Source organism: Schistocerca cancellata, chromosome 2 (genome assembly GCF_023864275.1).
Source record: "Schistocerca cancellata isolate TAMUIC-IGC-003103 chromosome 2, iqSchCanc2.1, whole genome shotgun sequence".
In the NCBI taxonomy this organism is placed as follows: domain Eukaryota; kingdom Metazoa; phylum Arthropoda; class Insecta; order Orthoptera; family Acrididae; genus Schistocerca; species Schistocerca cancellata.
In genome coordinates, this window is record NC_064627.1 from 341,484,409 (window position 1) to 341,498,336 (window position 13,928).

A 13,928-nucleotide genomic window follows, 5' to 3' on the forward strand; every position below is an offset into this window, starting at 1 on the left:
TAGGAATGAGACAATGAGCAAAACTGAGGAAACGAAACCACACTTGCAGCTGAATGCTGTATGACACACATATCTGTAACTGTGCAGAAAATTGTGTGTGTGTGTGTGTGTGTGTGTGTGTGTGTGTGTGTGTGTGTGTGTGCGCGCGCGCGCGCGAGTGACTGAGATATCGCAACACAAATGGTATACATACTGACCTTTACGTCTAGACCAGGAATATGGAATATTGTTAGGTCCACCAATTGAGCTACATTTCCGTGCAAATATCGAAGTCGTGACGCAGAACTAGTACCATGCTTGCTTTCCTTAGTACGCCTGCTTGTGTTGGGGCTAGATGGCGGAAAATCAAAAATTCCTCCAGAACAGCTTCGCTCCTTCTTCATCCGACTGGTTCTATAGAACATAACAAAAATTAATGTTTCACTGCAGTGCCTGTATTTCACAGTAGTATATATCCTACTCAATTGTTTCTGTACCCATACAGATAAATGAAGAATTGCCACTAAAAAGGTACAAGTCAGCATAAAACAGTAACTCCTGAAAATACTCAACAATAAGGTTTGTATCACATTCGGACACTGAAACGCCATACTGAATCCAGAACAGAATGGAATTTAACACTTCATACTACATAAAGCATATTTTTTCAACAACAGTAAGTGAAAAATTAAAAATTTACTTACACTTTTAGTTCATCTTCCTTAGCAGGATCTTTGGTATGCAGCACACACTTTCCACTGTTTATGAATACCTTGACATCAAGTTCGAAGTCAATATTTGGCTCTTGGGCCTTCTGGAACGTTGAGCTGAATGAAGCTGGACTGCTACCACCTGGTTCCTTGCTGCTGGGTTCAAGGAGAGGGATGCTAGTGGGAAGATAGAAACTTGGAATGAACATGCTCCAAAAAATCTTAGTTAACATACTACAGATACAAGAGCTTCCCCCCCCCCCCCCCCCCCTTTCTTAAAAAAAAAAAAAACTGTTGAATAAAGTCAAAGAATTATAAATTGTAAACTACAGGAGAGTGTTTGAAGGACTTGTCAATTCTTTTCGTGAAGCACCAGCTCCAGTTACAAGCATACAGATATAGTTTATTTACAGTGGAAATATGCCAAACAAGAAAAGGTTAGATTACACTCAATGACTGTAGATTGGTTGATGCATAAACTTGGTATGCAGATTACAAACAATGTAATGAAAATTACATTGGCTAACTGTGACCATATTAAAAAAGAATTAAAGACAACTGCAGCCACTAACTATGTGGTTAAAAAAACATTTATGTATGACTGCAATGAAGTTCTTGAAATAATAATAAGTATAGTAGTGGAAGTGTCAGAACAAGAGATAATCCCCGTTATCCAGTAGTAACAACACAGATGTAAACATTTTATTCACCAAATGCCTTCCACAACTTTTTTTATACATAATACGAGGTTTATTTATAAATTAACCTCCAACCAACTATTAAAATTAAATTAATGCTTGTAGATTTATGACAATTACATGGTTAAAAATGGAGATTTTGAAAATCATGATGCCTCAGCCAGCTTTGTGTTACATTTGTCAGTTTGTAAGCAGCAAGAGATTGAAGTACATGGTGTTCCTGCATCTCCTGACAATTGCGAGATATATTTTATCATTCAGTTCCTGCAAACAGAAACCAAGACTCGTTATCAACTGTGTCTTGTGTATGAGAATGTAGTTATCAATGATGGTGTTTTGAGGGAGCACTACAAAAAATTCCAAGATGTGTATGATGAAAGTGACTGAGGAAGACCCAAAGACATTCAGATGTAAATGATTAACTTGTGTAAAATGTTGATGACATTGTGCATGTGAGATGACAGTTCACAATTTCTGATATTTCTGAACATGTGCCTCAGATTTAAAGAATAATACCCTTTAATACTGTCACAGAGAGGTTAGGTTACTATATGTTTTGTGCATGAGTGGGTGCCAAAATCTTTAACCAACATTTACAAAACTGAAAGAATGGGTTCAGCAACATTAACACACTTTCAGCACTGCAATGAAAGGAGAGGGAGGGGGGAAGGGGGAGAGGGATTTCTGAGAAGAATCATGACTGTGGCCTAGATATAGATGCAGTAAGTCAATTATGAAACTAAAGAGCAGCAGACATAACAGTGGCTGCCCAAAAAATTGAGGCAGATGCTGTGAAAATGCAAAGTAATTGTTAGTTTTTTGGGATCACAAAGGAATTTTGCCAACAGATGAGAGCAATGGGTGAGAATACTTTTGACATCACAAGCTTATTGTGAGACACTTACAAAACTCTTAAGGGCAGTCAAAATGAAATGGCATGGGATGATTACTGAAGGCATCACCCTCTTCACAACAATATGTGACACCACAGTGCTATTCGAACACAGGCAAACCTCAGACACTTTGACTGGAAGATTTTTCAACCTCCTCCCTACAGACCAGATTTGGCACCATGCAACTTTCATCTCTTCTCCAAGATGAATGCCTGGCTGGCTGCTCAGCACCTCACAGCTGATGATGAGCTTAAGGATGCTGTCAAGAACTGACTGAAGCACCAGGTGGCAACATTCTTTGATGAAGGGACACAGAAGCTGGTGTCATGGTACGACAAATGTTTGAGTTTGCTTGGCAACTACGTGGAGAAGTAATGACAACAGCTAAGTGCAGGTCATATACAAGAAAGTCCATTATTTTTTTTTCTTTAAATAATTTATGAATAGACCCTGTAGTATCTGAAGATGACCAGTGTAGGCCACAACTGGTTATTATTCTGCCACAAAATCTGATTACGTCAGAAATAAAAGGAAGTTCATAAAATAAATATATATCACTGTTGTTTTTACCAACATAAACAACATCAAAAGATATCAGGTTTACTGTGCTTTTGGTTTTTGGAGCCAATATTATTACCGATATACCTGGTATCTTTGTGAGGAATGTTATTCATTTACTATCACATAGATAACTGGCAATAAATAATATAAATCTCTGTAGATGACCAGGATTGCAGGTACAGGTGACCTGCATTTCAATTAAAAATGAATGTAATCAGCACAGAAGAATGGTTTGGAAGTCAGCAGAGGGCAGCCCCTGTTGATCAGTTTTTCTATCTTACTTAGTAAGTCAGGCATCCAAACAGCAGAAAGTCTTTAGCCTCACCAGTCAGCCTCCTCCATCTTCTTCAGTCCTTGTATTCTTCTACAGCTAGTTCCATCACATTCATGTCCTCTCTGATCCTGTCAATTGATCTCAGAGGTGTTACCCTTGGTCTGTCATCTCTGACGTCTTCATCCATCTCCCACCTTGTAATGTAGCCTTCTCGACAAGTCTCCTATTTTCAATCACTGCCACAATTACCAGCAATTTATACAACTTCTGACACTCATGGGTTTTCTGTTTTTTTGCAGTCATGTCTATCCTTCTCTGGCCCAAAAATCTGTCTCAAACAGCATACTCAAATGTCAGGAGTTTTCTGTGGAGTCCAGGTTCTCTGCTCTATGTAGGACCATGGGTTGTGTTATAATCCTGTACAGATTCTGATGTTCATGGATATCAATAGAAGCTGGGACTTGAGCAGCTTTCGAAATAGAAACCTTCACCCGTTTCCTGTGTATCTGCACTCTTTTACCCTTTTGAAGATTTTACCATCCACGTCTATAAAAATCTATCATCATCATCTCTGCTCACTATGAAATATTTCATCTTATGTATAGTTACCTTCTAGCCTGTTCTCATTGGCTCTTCCATTAACACTTACCATTCTGTGTTATTAAAACAACAACATCCACACTGATCCTTCTACCAAGCTCAGTTCCTGTCTCTAGGCTTATCAGATTAAACAGAAGAGAGGGGGGGGGGGGGGGGCAGTCACCCTGCTGCACTCCAGTACTCATCTCGAATTTCTCAGACATCTTTTCAATCACTTTCACCATGCAACATTGTCTCTTGTATACAAGCTTGTGTTAGTTTTACTAGTTTTATGGCAACTTGGACCCTTTCCAATTCTTACTATATTGCTTGCCTGTTTGCACTATTGCACACTTCTGGAAGTCCACAAAAAGACTGTGAACATCTATGCAAATACCCAGCAGCTCTTTGATAACATTTCCCTTATTATATGCAGTTGGTCTACTATTTATTTCCCCCTTCAAACCTCTGCTTGCTGGAATCCAAGTACTTCCTTGAAGAATGGCGTTAGCTGCTTCAGCAAGCAATATGCTCTTATGATATATACATAGTAGGGTAATTTCTCTGGATTTGCTACATCTCAATGGGTTTCCTTTCTTCAGTATTGGGCAATGACAGACTGCTGCCATTCTGGTGGGATCCTTTCTCTCTTCCAAATTAAACAGATCGAGTGGTACACTCTCCCTTGTAGGACATGGTATCTATTCTGTCTTCAATCATTCTGTAAGTATTCCATCTATTTCAGGGGTATTTCCTTTCTTCAGCATTTCTATGACACAAGAAGGCAAGGATACCACTGAGAGACCAAACCTTCATATTATGTTCAAAATTAATTTAGAATTGATAATTTGCCAGGACTATGTAGAGCTGTGTACTGGAATTGCCACATCTCACATGGAGCATACAGGTAACCTTGTATTTCATTCAACTGGCTCTAACTCTCAAAAATTCGAGTTACAAAGAAGGAACTGGCCTCATTGTTCTGACAGAGCTGCACTATGTTTTCATTGTTTTTGAATAAAGCAACAAATTTTTAAAAGATACACAAGAGGATTACTAGAATGTGTTTCTTGATGACATTACTGAATTTCTGACAAACAAGGAAACTTTTCCATTACTGAATTTAAGTGAAAAGTTTAAGAGACTGAAATTTTAAATTACTTTATATTTTACATAATGCTGGTCATAACCTTTGCACCTTGCAGTGGGTCATCTTTGTTATGTAGAAATCGGAATGGATGTACATTTTAATTTAGCGCAATATAATGAGAGACAGAAATTTCTTTGATGCAGTCTTAAGCTTCACCACAAACTACAAGACATTGAATATGCACTAGTAGGTTTCTTGATGAATGTGTACCCTTGTGTCTTACTACTCTTTATGTCAATGTGAAGCTTTTTAAGTTTTTGTTAAGATTTGTTTTGGTCCTAGAACTATAGTCACACTATACAATTTTCTGGGAAAAGAAAAATGTTGACAGTGGCAAAAGACATTAAACAAAACTCTATAGGCATACTCATCTACTGCCAAGTTAGCTGATAGGGGTAGCTGAACTGAAAGAAATCAAATAATATTGACCATCTTTGACTTTTTTGTCATAATATTTCATCGACTGTTGACTCCAAGTGTCATTTCTGCTTTCACTAATGCAGGTGCACTGAACACATTGTTGTCTGCTAGCTAAAATGACAGGAAGTTATTGTATAATGACCAATGAGATTTGCCTTCTTTCGATTCTGTTACTCTCGTCAGCTACCTCATTGAGAGCCTTCATATCTCTCTACAGTTTTCTTGGTATAACCAATTAATAGTGTGCTTCTACGTATTGAACAGATTTTGATACTGAACCTTCCTGATGTTCTTGGCCTCATCCTGATCAATCTAATATACCACCTACCATTTCATTATGCTGAGTTCATCCTTTTCATGTATTACTTTCATCATCTCTTAATCATTTACCAATAACCTATAATCAATTAAGTGTCTTAATTCAGCTACATGAGATTTTAAAAATGAGTAAACTACTTCAATTTTAAGGCCCAGTCTTGTTACAGCTGTGTACAGTATTATTGTGAAATAGTTGTCATAAACCAAGTTTTTTTTCAAAGAGGTCTCTACAGGACAATCCACAACTAATGCCAGATCTAACTCTTGTGTATGTAAATTGAGTTTCTCCAAAGCAATCCCACAATTCATTGATAAACATAAACATGCAATGTAAAACAAATTTTTCATTTATAAAATTGCTTATATTGGAACTCAGAACTTAATTAATTCTAGGTTGTTAGTAAATAATTAAGAGATGGTGAAAGTAATACATGAAATGGATAAAATGATTAAAGAAAATGGGAGGTCATAATGGTACAGCCTCCCCCTAGATTCATATGAAATGTCTGATGCCACCTTTTTTTATGCATATGGGCGGTTTTCAGATGATTCAGTGCTTCCTGGAGACTTGTGTGTGTTTTGGATGCATTATTCAGTTCAATTTACCAAAATACAGTTTTTTATTCTGGAAGGACCTATATTATCGTAATTGTCTATGGATTTTTGTCATTAACAAAATTATGTACAGGTTCCAAATCAAAAACCTAGATGAGAAGTTGAAGTAAGAGATATTTAGTAACTAATGTTATGAGGTTGTGGAAATGCTGCCCTAAGTGGCTGGCACCTCTAATTACCTTAACTGCAGTTGATTGGTGGGTTGACAGAGAGAGCCTCATTATCTTGAGAAATGGCTTAAAAATTATTACCAAGTGATGTATTTTCATTTGTTATCTATTTTTATGTCCTCCTCTGTAGTTAATATCCTTTGTAAATACATTTCTAATTAACTCTCCAATGGTTTACATCACACAACTTTACAATTTTCAGAATTTGAGGCCTTATTTGTAACTTTCTCGTATGCAGTCGGATGAAGCACAAGAGTTGTACTGTCATTGAATGTTAGTAACCAAATCCAAACTTTAATTAATTACGTAACTAAAATAACACAAGAGACACTGTTGTAATTAAAGTTCAGATTGATTTTCATGTTTTTAAAACTAGTGATGATGCCATAAAAATTTATGTAGTACGATATTACATTTTATACCTATTTGGCTGTAACATTAGTTACTATACATTTTGTAAATTTTAATTGTAACATCAGAATTGTACAAAATTAATAATGGGTTATTTTGAAATTTATTGTTAAAATTCTATATAAAGCAAGTCTGCAAGTTAGTTGTTGAGTAGTTGTTTTGTCAGTCGGTCAAAGAGATCTGTGAAGTATGTCAGTCAGTGTTTCGTTAATGTGATGACTATGCAGTTCAATTGTCAATAAATTTTGTGAAGGTGGAAACTGTTATATTCTTTCATCAAATGAACTCCATGCCAAGAATATAGCATCGTTACACGGTGATGTAATACATTGGAGAAGATGAGGTCAAGACCATTAGGAAGATACAGCAGCAAAGATGTTGAGAAATAATAATCCTGGATCAACGTCTCAACCCCTCACACTCATATACAAAAGTTATAATTGTACAGGGTGCAGCACATAAAACTAGCCTATCGTACACAATGCTAATGTTCCAAAATACTGTCCAAATAGGCACCCATGAACTATCCATTTCCTCTGATGTATGAACACAGAGCGGAACTTTGTCGTTGTGTAAGGCAGCTGCAGAGACAGCCAGTGAAACTTGTCAAAACCATATGGGGAAAAAAGCTTCGTTGTGTGAAACCGAGTTAGTGTGAGTGTGTGATAACACCGTATTCGTTACCCGAGCAATTTGCCATTGTTGAAGTGTTCATTCACACTGGATCTTTAGTGTAAACAAAAAAAACTGTTTCAGGAGAAATTTTCAGGATTCTCTAAGCAAACAAAAAGCACCATACAAACTGATTGAAAATGTCAGAGTACACGATTGGTTCAAAATGTTCCCGGAAATAGACTACCACCTTTCTGCACAACTGAATTAAAGAGGTGCAGGTGCAGGAGATAATGACAAGAAATCCTCGTAAGTCAACAGGTAGACTGAGTCAACAGGTTCAAGCGAGTGAGAGAAGTTGCTGACATGTTTTAAGGAGACTGAAGTTAAAACCGTACTGGATGAGTGTTGTGCAAGAACTGAAGGAGTCTGACATGTAGATGTAGATTTAGATGTAGATTGCACTTCTGTTCATGGCTTTTGAGAAATGTTGCCAGTGGTGTCTCGGACACATTAAGGCTCATCATGAGTGACGAGTTATGGTTCCACCTCTATGGGTACATAAATTCGCAAAATAACTGGTACTGGTCGACAGAAAATCCACACACAATCCACCAGGTAACCTTGTAAGATGAGAAGATTGTGTATTTTCTGTCACATGTGTTATGGGGACCATATACTTTGAGATGACAGTGAGCAGTGACATGTATTTGGGAATCCTGGAATAGTTTTATTCGAACCTGACAGAAGAGGAGCGCCAGTTATATTACAGGTCGGTTTTACGTGCCATACCCTCTATGTGCTTGAGGTTATTAAAAATTTCCTGCATATATAGTAACCAGTGCACAATGCTTGTGTGGAATTTTCCTGTACCAGCACCAGAACTACTGAACATGACCAAGCAGAGACAGCAGATAATTCGACAGAGTCTTTGTCTGAGAGGGGTATTTCAATTATGTCATGAAGCTCTGAGATTATACATTCTGGTCAGTGTAATATAAGACACATCGCATATTCAACTGGTCCATATCAATGCTGAAACTTTTCTCTTTGTCGGTGGTAATCACTTCATTTATGTTTCTTTCAAATATTTTGATGATGTTGCTTATTAGTAAATCAATGAACTTTTTAAAAACCAGATATTATAAATGAATGATAGCCTACACCCCATTACATTACAAATGAGCTGTGTACATTCTGGGATGTTCTTGAATTACATTATTATTTAAAATCTTACATTTTGGGCCAAAATTTTTGGAAATTTAACTGACGAAATCTGAAAGGAAGTATATCTTGTTTTGGAATTAAAATCTTATGTTGTCACATGGTAATGATTTAATGTACAAAATTATTATGCACTTCATGTAGTAACATACGCTATGATGGGGTGGTGTGGTGGTGTGATGTGGTACTACTATGGAATAAAAATAAAATAAATAACTGAAATGGATGATGATGAAAAAATGGAGAGTGCACAGAGTAATCATCTTGGGACAACCTGTAAGTACATTACATGCACCTCTTGTCTGCAGCCCTTTTGGTTTCATCTGTAATCTCTTATAGCACAGGATCCCATTCAGTCATACTGCTGGAGTTATTAGTAAAAAGTAAACTTCCAAGGTTTTTGGTAGTCCTACTTTCATTCCACCAGATATTATTAATGAAGCAAGTAAGTAATAGATTATAATGCAAGATGGTATTTTGTACTGATGAAATGAAATGTAAGATTCACAATGACTTGAAATTTATTTGCACCCATCATGGAGCCAATAGCAATAGGAGTATATATATATATATCTCTCTATTTCAGTGTGTGTGTGTGTGTGTGTGTGTGTGTGTGTGTGTGTGTGCACCCAAATGTGCATATAAATCAGTTTATAATGTTGTACACACCTGCCTTCTGAGAGATCATAGCTTCCAGAATACACAGATGATTTGGGTCTAAGCTCCACGATTTCACCATCAACTTCAATGTGTTCTGGACGTGGCCACTCAAAATCTCCTTCAGGAAGACTCAAGTCTGAGCTGGCACTTGGTAATGAAGATTGTCTGTATATTGACAAACATACCATACACTTTACTGATGCTACAATAACCACAACATGTACAGTTTCATAACTATGGACTTAAGACTAACCAGGGAAGAATTACTAGCTGGTGGGACATGTCAAGTATGTTAGCAATTACCAACTCTGCACTTAAAATTAAGTACCAAACAAAAACAAATTAATTAATACTACAAAAATTACAATTTTATCAAGTTATCTGAAGAGCCATAGAGTGGCTTTGCTGTGAAATAAATAAAGAGCAATGCCTTCAAGGTTTATCACAAACTGTCACAATTACTACAATAGTTGTTGTTGTTGTTGTGGTCTTCAGTCCTGAGACTGGTTTGATGCAGCTCTCCATGCTACTCTATCCTGTGCGAGCTTCTTCATCTCCCAGTACCTACTGCAGCCTATATCATTCTGAATCTGCTTAGTGTATTCATCTCCTGGTCTCCCTCTACGATTTTTACCCTCCGCACTGCCCTCCAGTACCAAATTGGTGATCCCTTGATGCCTCAGAACATGTTGTACCAACCGATCCCTTCTTCTAGTCAAACTACAATAGTATCACTTCATAACCTGAATTACTGCTTTTGCCTGCGAGAGCATAGCATTGTAAATAATATCGTTGGCTTGTTAGCATTCTGTGATTTTTAACACATTTGTGTAAAGGACGTATTTTCAAAGAAGGTGTACTTCTAATGTTAAAAAGGAAATGACAGCTGCAATATCTTAAAAGGCAAATTTTTTCTCATTTTTGAAGAGAATATTATGCTCATCTTTCCTCTCCTAGTAATTATGATACAAAATTCAAGCAAGCAGAAGACTTTGGATTTTGATTGCTAGGTAGTACTGTGCGGTTCCTGTTTAATATCACGGTCTTTTGTGAAAAGTGAAATATTGTGGAACTTTCCCTACCGACACAGACTATCACAGCTGTTCAGAATCGTATCCATCTGACTTGCTCTTCAATAACAGCATCAAGAATATTTTTAGAGCTACATTATGATGCAGATCCTGAAAAGCTGTTTCTTACACTGGCTGCTAAGAAGAACTTTAACCTTGAGTACGCTCATTGCACTCCAGAAACGCCAAGCATTACTGAAAAATTAATAATTCACTCTTTCTCAGCCAAAAACACAGTAATTAAGAGCAACAGCACTAAATATTTTAGTTTTGATGGAAAGGTCAAATTCAATTTTTCAATTTAAAAAGTAATGCCTAGGGACAGATTCATTTAAATAATTTAATACTATGAAGGGAAGAGGACCTGGTAAGAGTAGGGAACAGCAGTTACAATTAATTTTGTAGCAGAAAGTTATGAGGCAGCCTGTTTGTTTGTTCTTTTTACTCTTATCAGGAACACTCAATAATTTTTCTAGTGGCCAAGGCAGGGTCATTAGACTGCACAACACTAACTTATTTTTGTGACTCAGTTTCTTTTCTCAACGCTAAAGACTCTTCGTGGTGAAAGCAGTGGAGGGCTCCGGAGAACAGCGAGTGTTTTCTGTATACAAGTGCATTTGCCTAAGGGGAAGGATAAAGGAGAGGGGTTAATGCATTGTGATAATCACAAATAAAACACTGATCTTTGATGTTATTTCTGAGACAAACAGCATTTTGACTTCTAGCTTTTTTTGGAGGGGAGGACTTGGAAAGCCAACGAATTGCAAATAATGGTTTATTATCCCTTGACCATGGTTTTGATATTTGCAAAAATATCTTCTTCAGAAGTAGTGGCCTTATTACATCACATGATGCAATAGACACCACGAGATAAAATATTTGCGTAAGTTGCATGTACTTTATGTCGGAGACTAAGACCAAGCAATAATAAGCCTTTATTTGCAACTGGTTGGCTAGTTTTTTCAATCTGTTCTGCATTTGAACACCTTGTCAGTCCATATCAGCTGACAATTAAGATCAAACCATCCTGTTCTATGTACCTGCTCCAGTGACAGTTTGGAATTACAATCACAGTTCAGAGATAGACAGTATATAATCACAAAAATGTATGATATTCACTCCACCATCTGAAGAGATGATTGCAGTAAGAATTACAATGCTGATTGTTTCTCAAAAGTGATGGTAAAGATGGAAAACCTGCAAATAATCAAAGCAAGTTAGTATGTGCACATTGCCAACTATGTCAAGTCGTTGTCTTTGCTTGTTTCACTGCCTGTATTCTATCCAGGATTTTTCAGTAGTGTGTTGACAACTTTGCTATTATTTTAAGTACTAAGCACAGAATAGGAACAGGATAAACATAATTAAACATACAGTCTGTAAAATGACAGTTCTACCACAGAAATATTACAGAATTCAAAAAAAATAAATATTGCATCATACGGAGATATTCACATCCCCCCCTTCATCTACTGGAACTTCAAAAAATAAAGATGAAAACTCAGTTAACTGATAAAATATATAAGAACAAATATAGATTACAAAAAATAAGAGTATAACAATGAAAACAATCAATTAGCGATAAAATTATTTAATTGAATGAATATAATAGAGGGAAACATTCCACGTGGGAAAAATATATTTAAAAAGAAAGATGATGAGACTTACCAAACAAAAGCGCTGGCAGGTCGATAGACACACAAACAAACACAAACATACACACAAAAATCTAGCTTTCGCAACCAACGGTTGCCTCGTCAGGAAAGAGGGAAGGAGAAGGAAAGACAAAAGGATATGGGTTTTAAGGGAGAGGGTAAGGAGTCATTCCAATCCCGGGAGCGGAAAGACTTACCTTAGGGGGAAAAAAGGACAGGTATACACTCGCGCACACACACACATATCCATCCGCATATACACAGACACAAGAGACATACAGTTCTGCTTGTGTCTGTGTATATGCGGATGGATATGTGTGTGTGTGCGCGAGTGTATACCTGTCCTTTTTTCCCCCTAAGGTAAGTCTTTCCGCTCCCGGGATTGGAATGACTCCTTACCCTCTCCCTTAAAACCCATATCCTTTTGTCTTTCCTTCTCCTTCCCTCTTTCCTGACGAGGCAACCGTTGGTTGCGAAAGCTAGATTTTTGTGTGTATGTTTGTGTTTGTTTGTGTGTCTATCGACCTGCCAGCGCTTTTGTTTGGTAAGTCTCATCATCTTTCTTTTTAAATATAAATTATTTAATTGGATAGATAAAAAATCTACTCAATTAGCAGTGGCAGAACACACGCACAAAAGTCTGTGGTGACCTTCAGACAGAAGGGTTGAAGGGGAAGGAAGAAAAGTGAAGTAAAAGAACTGGAGAGGTCTGGGAAAAGGGAAGGATTTTGGGGAAAGTCACCCAGAACTGCAGGTCTGTCTTTCCTTCTCATCCTGTACGGTAATTCTCTCCTGACCCATGGTTCTGGATGACTTTTCTGAAATCTACCCCTTTTCCGACACCCCTCCAGTTCTTTTCCTTCACCCTTCTTCCTTCTCCTTCAAGCCTTCCACCTGAAGAAGGAGTCACTGGCTCTAAAAGCTTGCCAATCACAACAGCCTTATGTGTGTGTTCTGCCACCACTTGGTGAGTAGATTTTTTATCTATCCAATTAAGCAAATAGGAGTAGCTATTTAATAAAGAGTCTAAACCAGGAACAGCCCCACATCAAAAAATATGAAGTCGGTGGAGAAGAATATTTCACGCAGCTGCAGTACCAACAGGTAAGAGTATTGTACTGCTTCCTGCTTAAAGTTTTAACACGCATAACTTCATGGAAATGCACCTAGAGCAGATGATATGTTTTAAACCTTGATGCAGCCTGCCATGAATTCCTCACCTATGTCAACCTCTTCATCTCAGAGTAGCACTTGAAACCTATGTTCTCATTATTTGCAGGATGTATTCCAATCTCTGTCTTCCTCTACAGGTTTTACTTTCTACAGCTCCCTCTAGTGCCACGGAAGTTATTCCGTGATGTCTTAAAAGAGGTCCTACTATTCTGTCCTTTCTCCTTGTCAGTGTTTTCCATATATTCCTTTCCTCTCTGGTTATGTGCACAACCTCCTCATTCTTTACCTCATCAACATTTTTCCGTAGCACCATATCTCAAACGCTTCAATTCTCTTCTGTTTCAGTTTTTCCACAGTCCATGTTTCCCTACCATACAATGCTGAGATCCAATTGTACATTCACAGAAATTTCTTCCTCAAATTAAGGGCTATGTTTGATACCAGTAGACTTCTCTTGGCCACAAATGCCCCTTTTGCCAGTGGTAGTCTGCTTTTGATGTCCCCCTTGCTCCATCCACCATGGGTTCTTTTACTGCCTATGTAACTGAATTCATTAACTTCATCTACTTCATGACTATCAATCCTAATGTTCAGTTTCTCGCTGTTCTTGTTTCTGCTACTTCTCATTACTTTCATCTTACCCCGATTTACTTTCAATTCATGTTCTATATTCAGTAAACTTTTCATTCAATTCAGCAGATCTTCAGATCTTAGTCTTATAAAATTATTTAGAAAAGGAAAGCTATAAATTATTTG

General features: G+C 37.3%; 1 protein-coding gene across 1 annotated transcript in view; it reads right to left on the reverse strand.

Annotated features, from left to right (window-relative positions):
* Positions 1 to 13,928, reverse strand: part of LOC126161731 (transmembrane protein KIAA1109) — a 493,460-nt gene that overhangs the window by 83,293 nt on the left and 396,239 nt on the right. The window contains exons 68-70 of the mRNA XM_049917765.1: positions 9,284 to 9,439; positions 684 to 866; positions 198 to 393 (exon numbers count right to left, since the gene is read on the reverse strand). Coding sequence (XP_049773722.1) covers positions 198 to 393; positions 684 to 866; positions 9,284 to 9,439 — 535 coding nt within the window. The remainder of the gene's footprint in view (positions 1 to 197; positions 394 to 683; positions 867 to 9,283; positions 9,440 to 13,928) is intronic.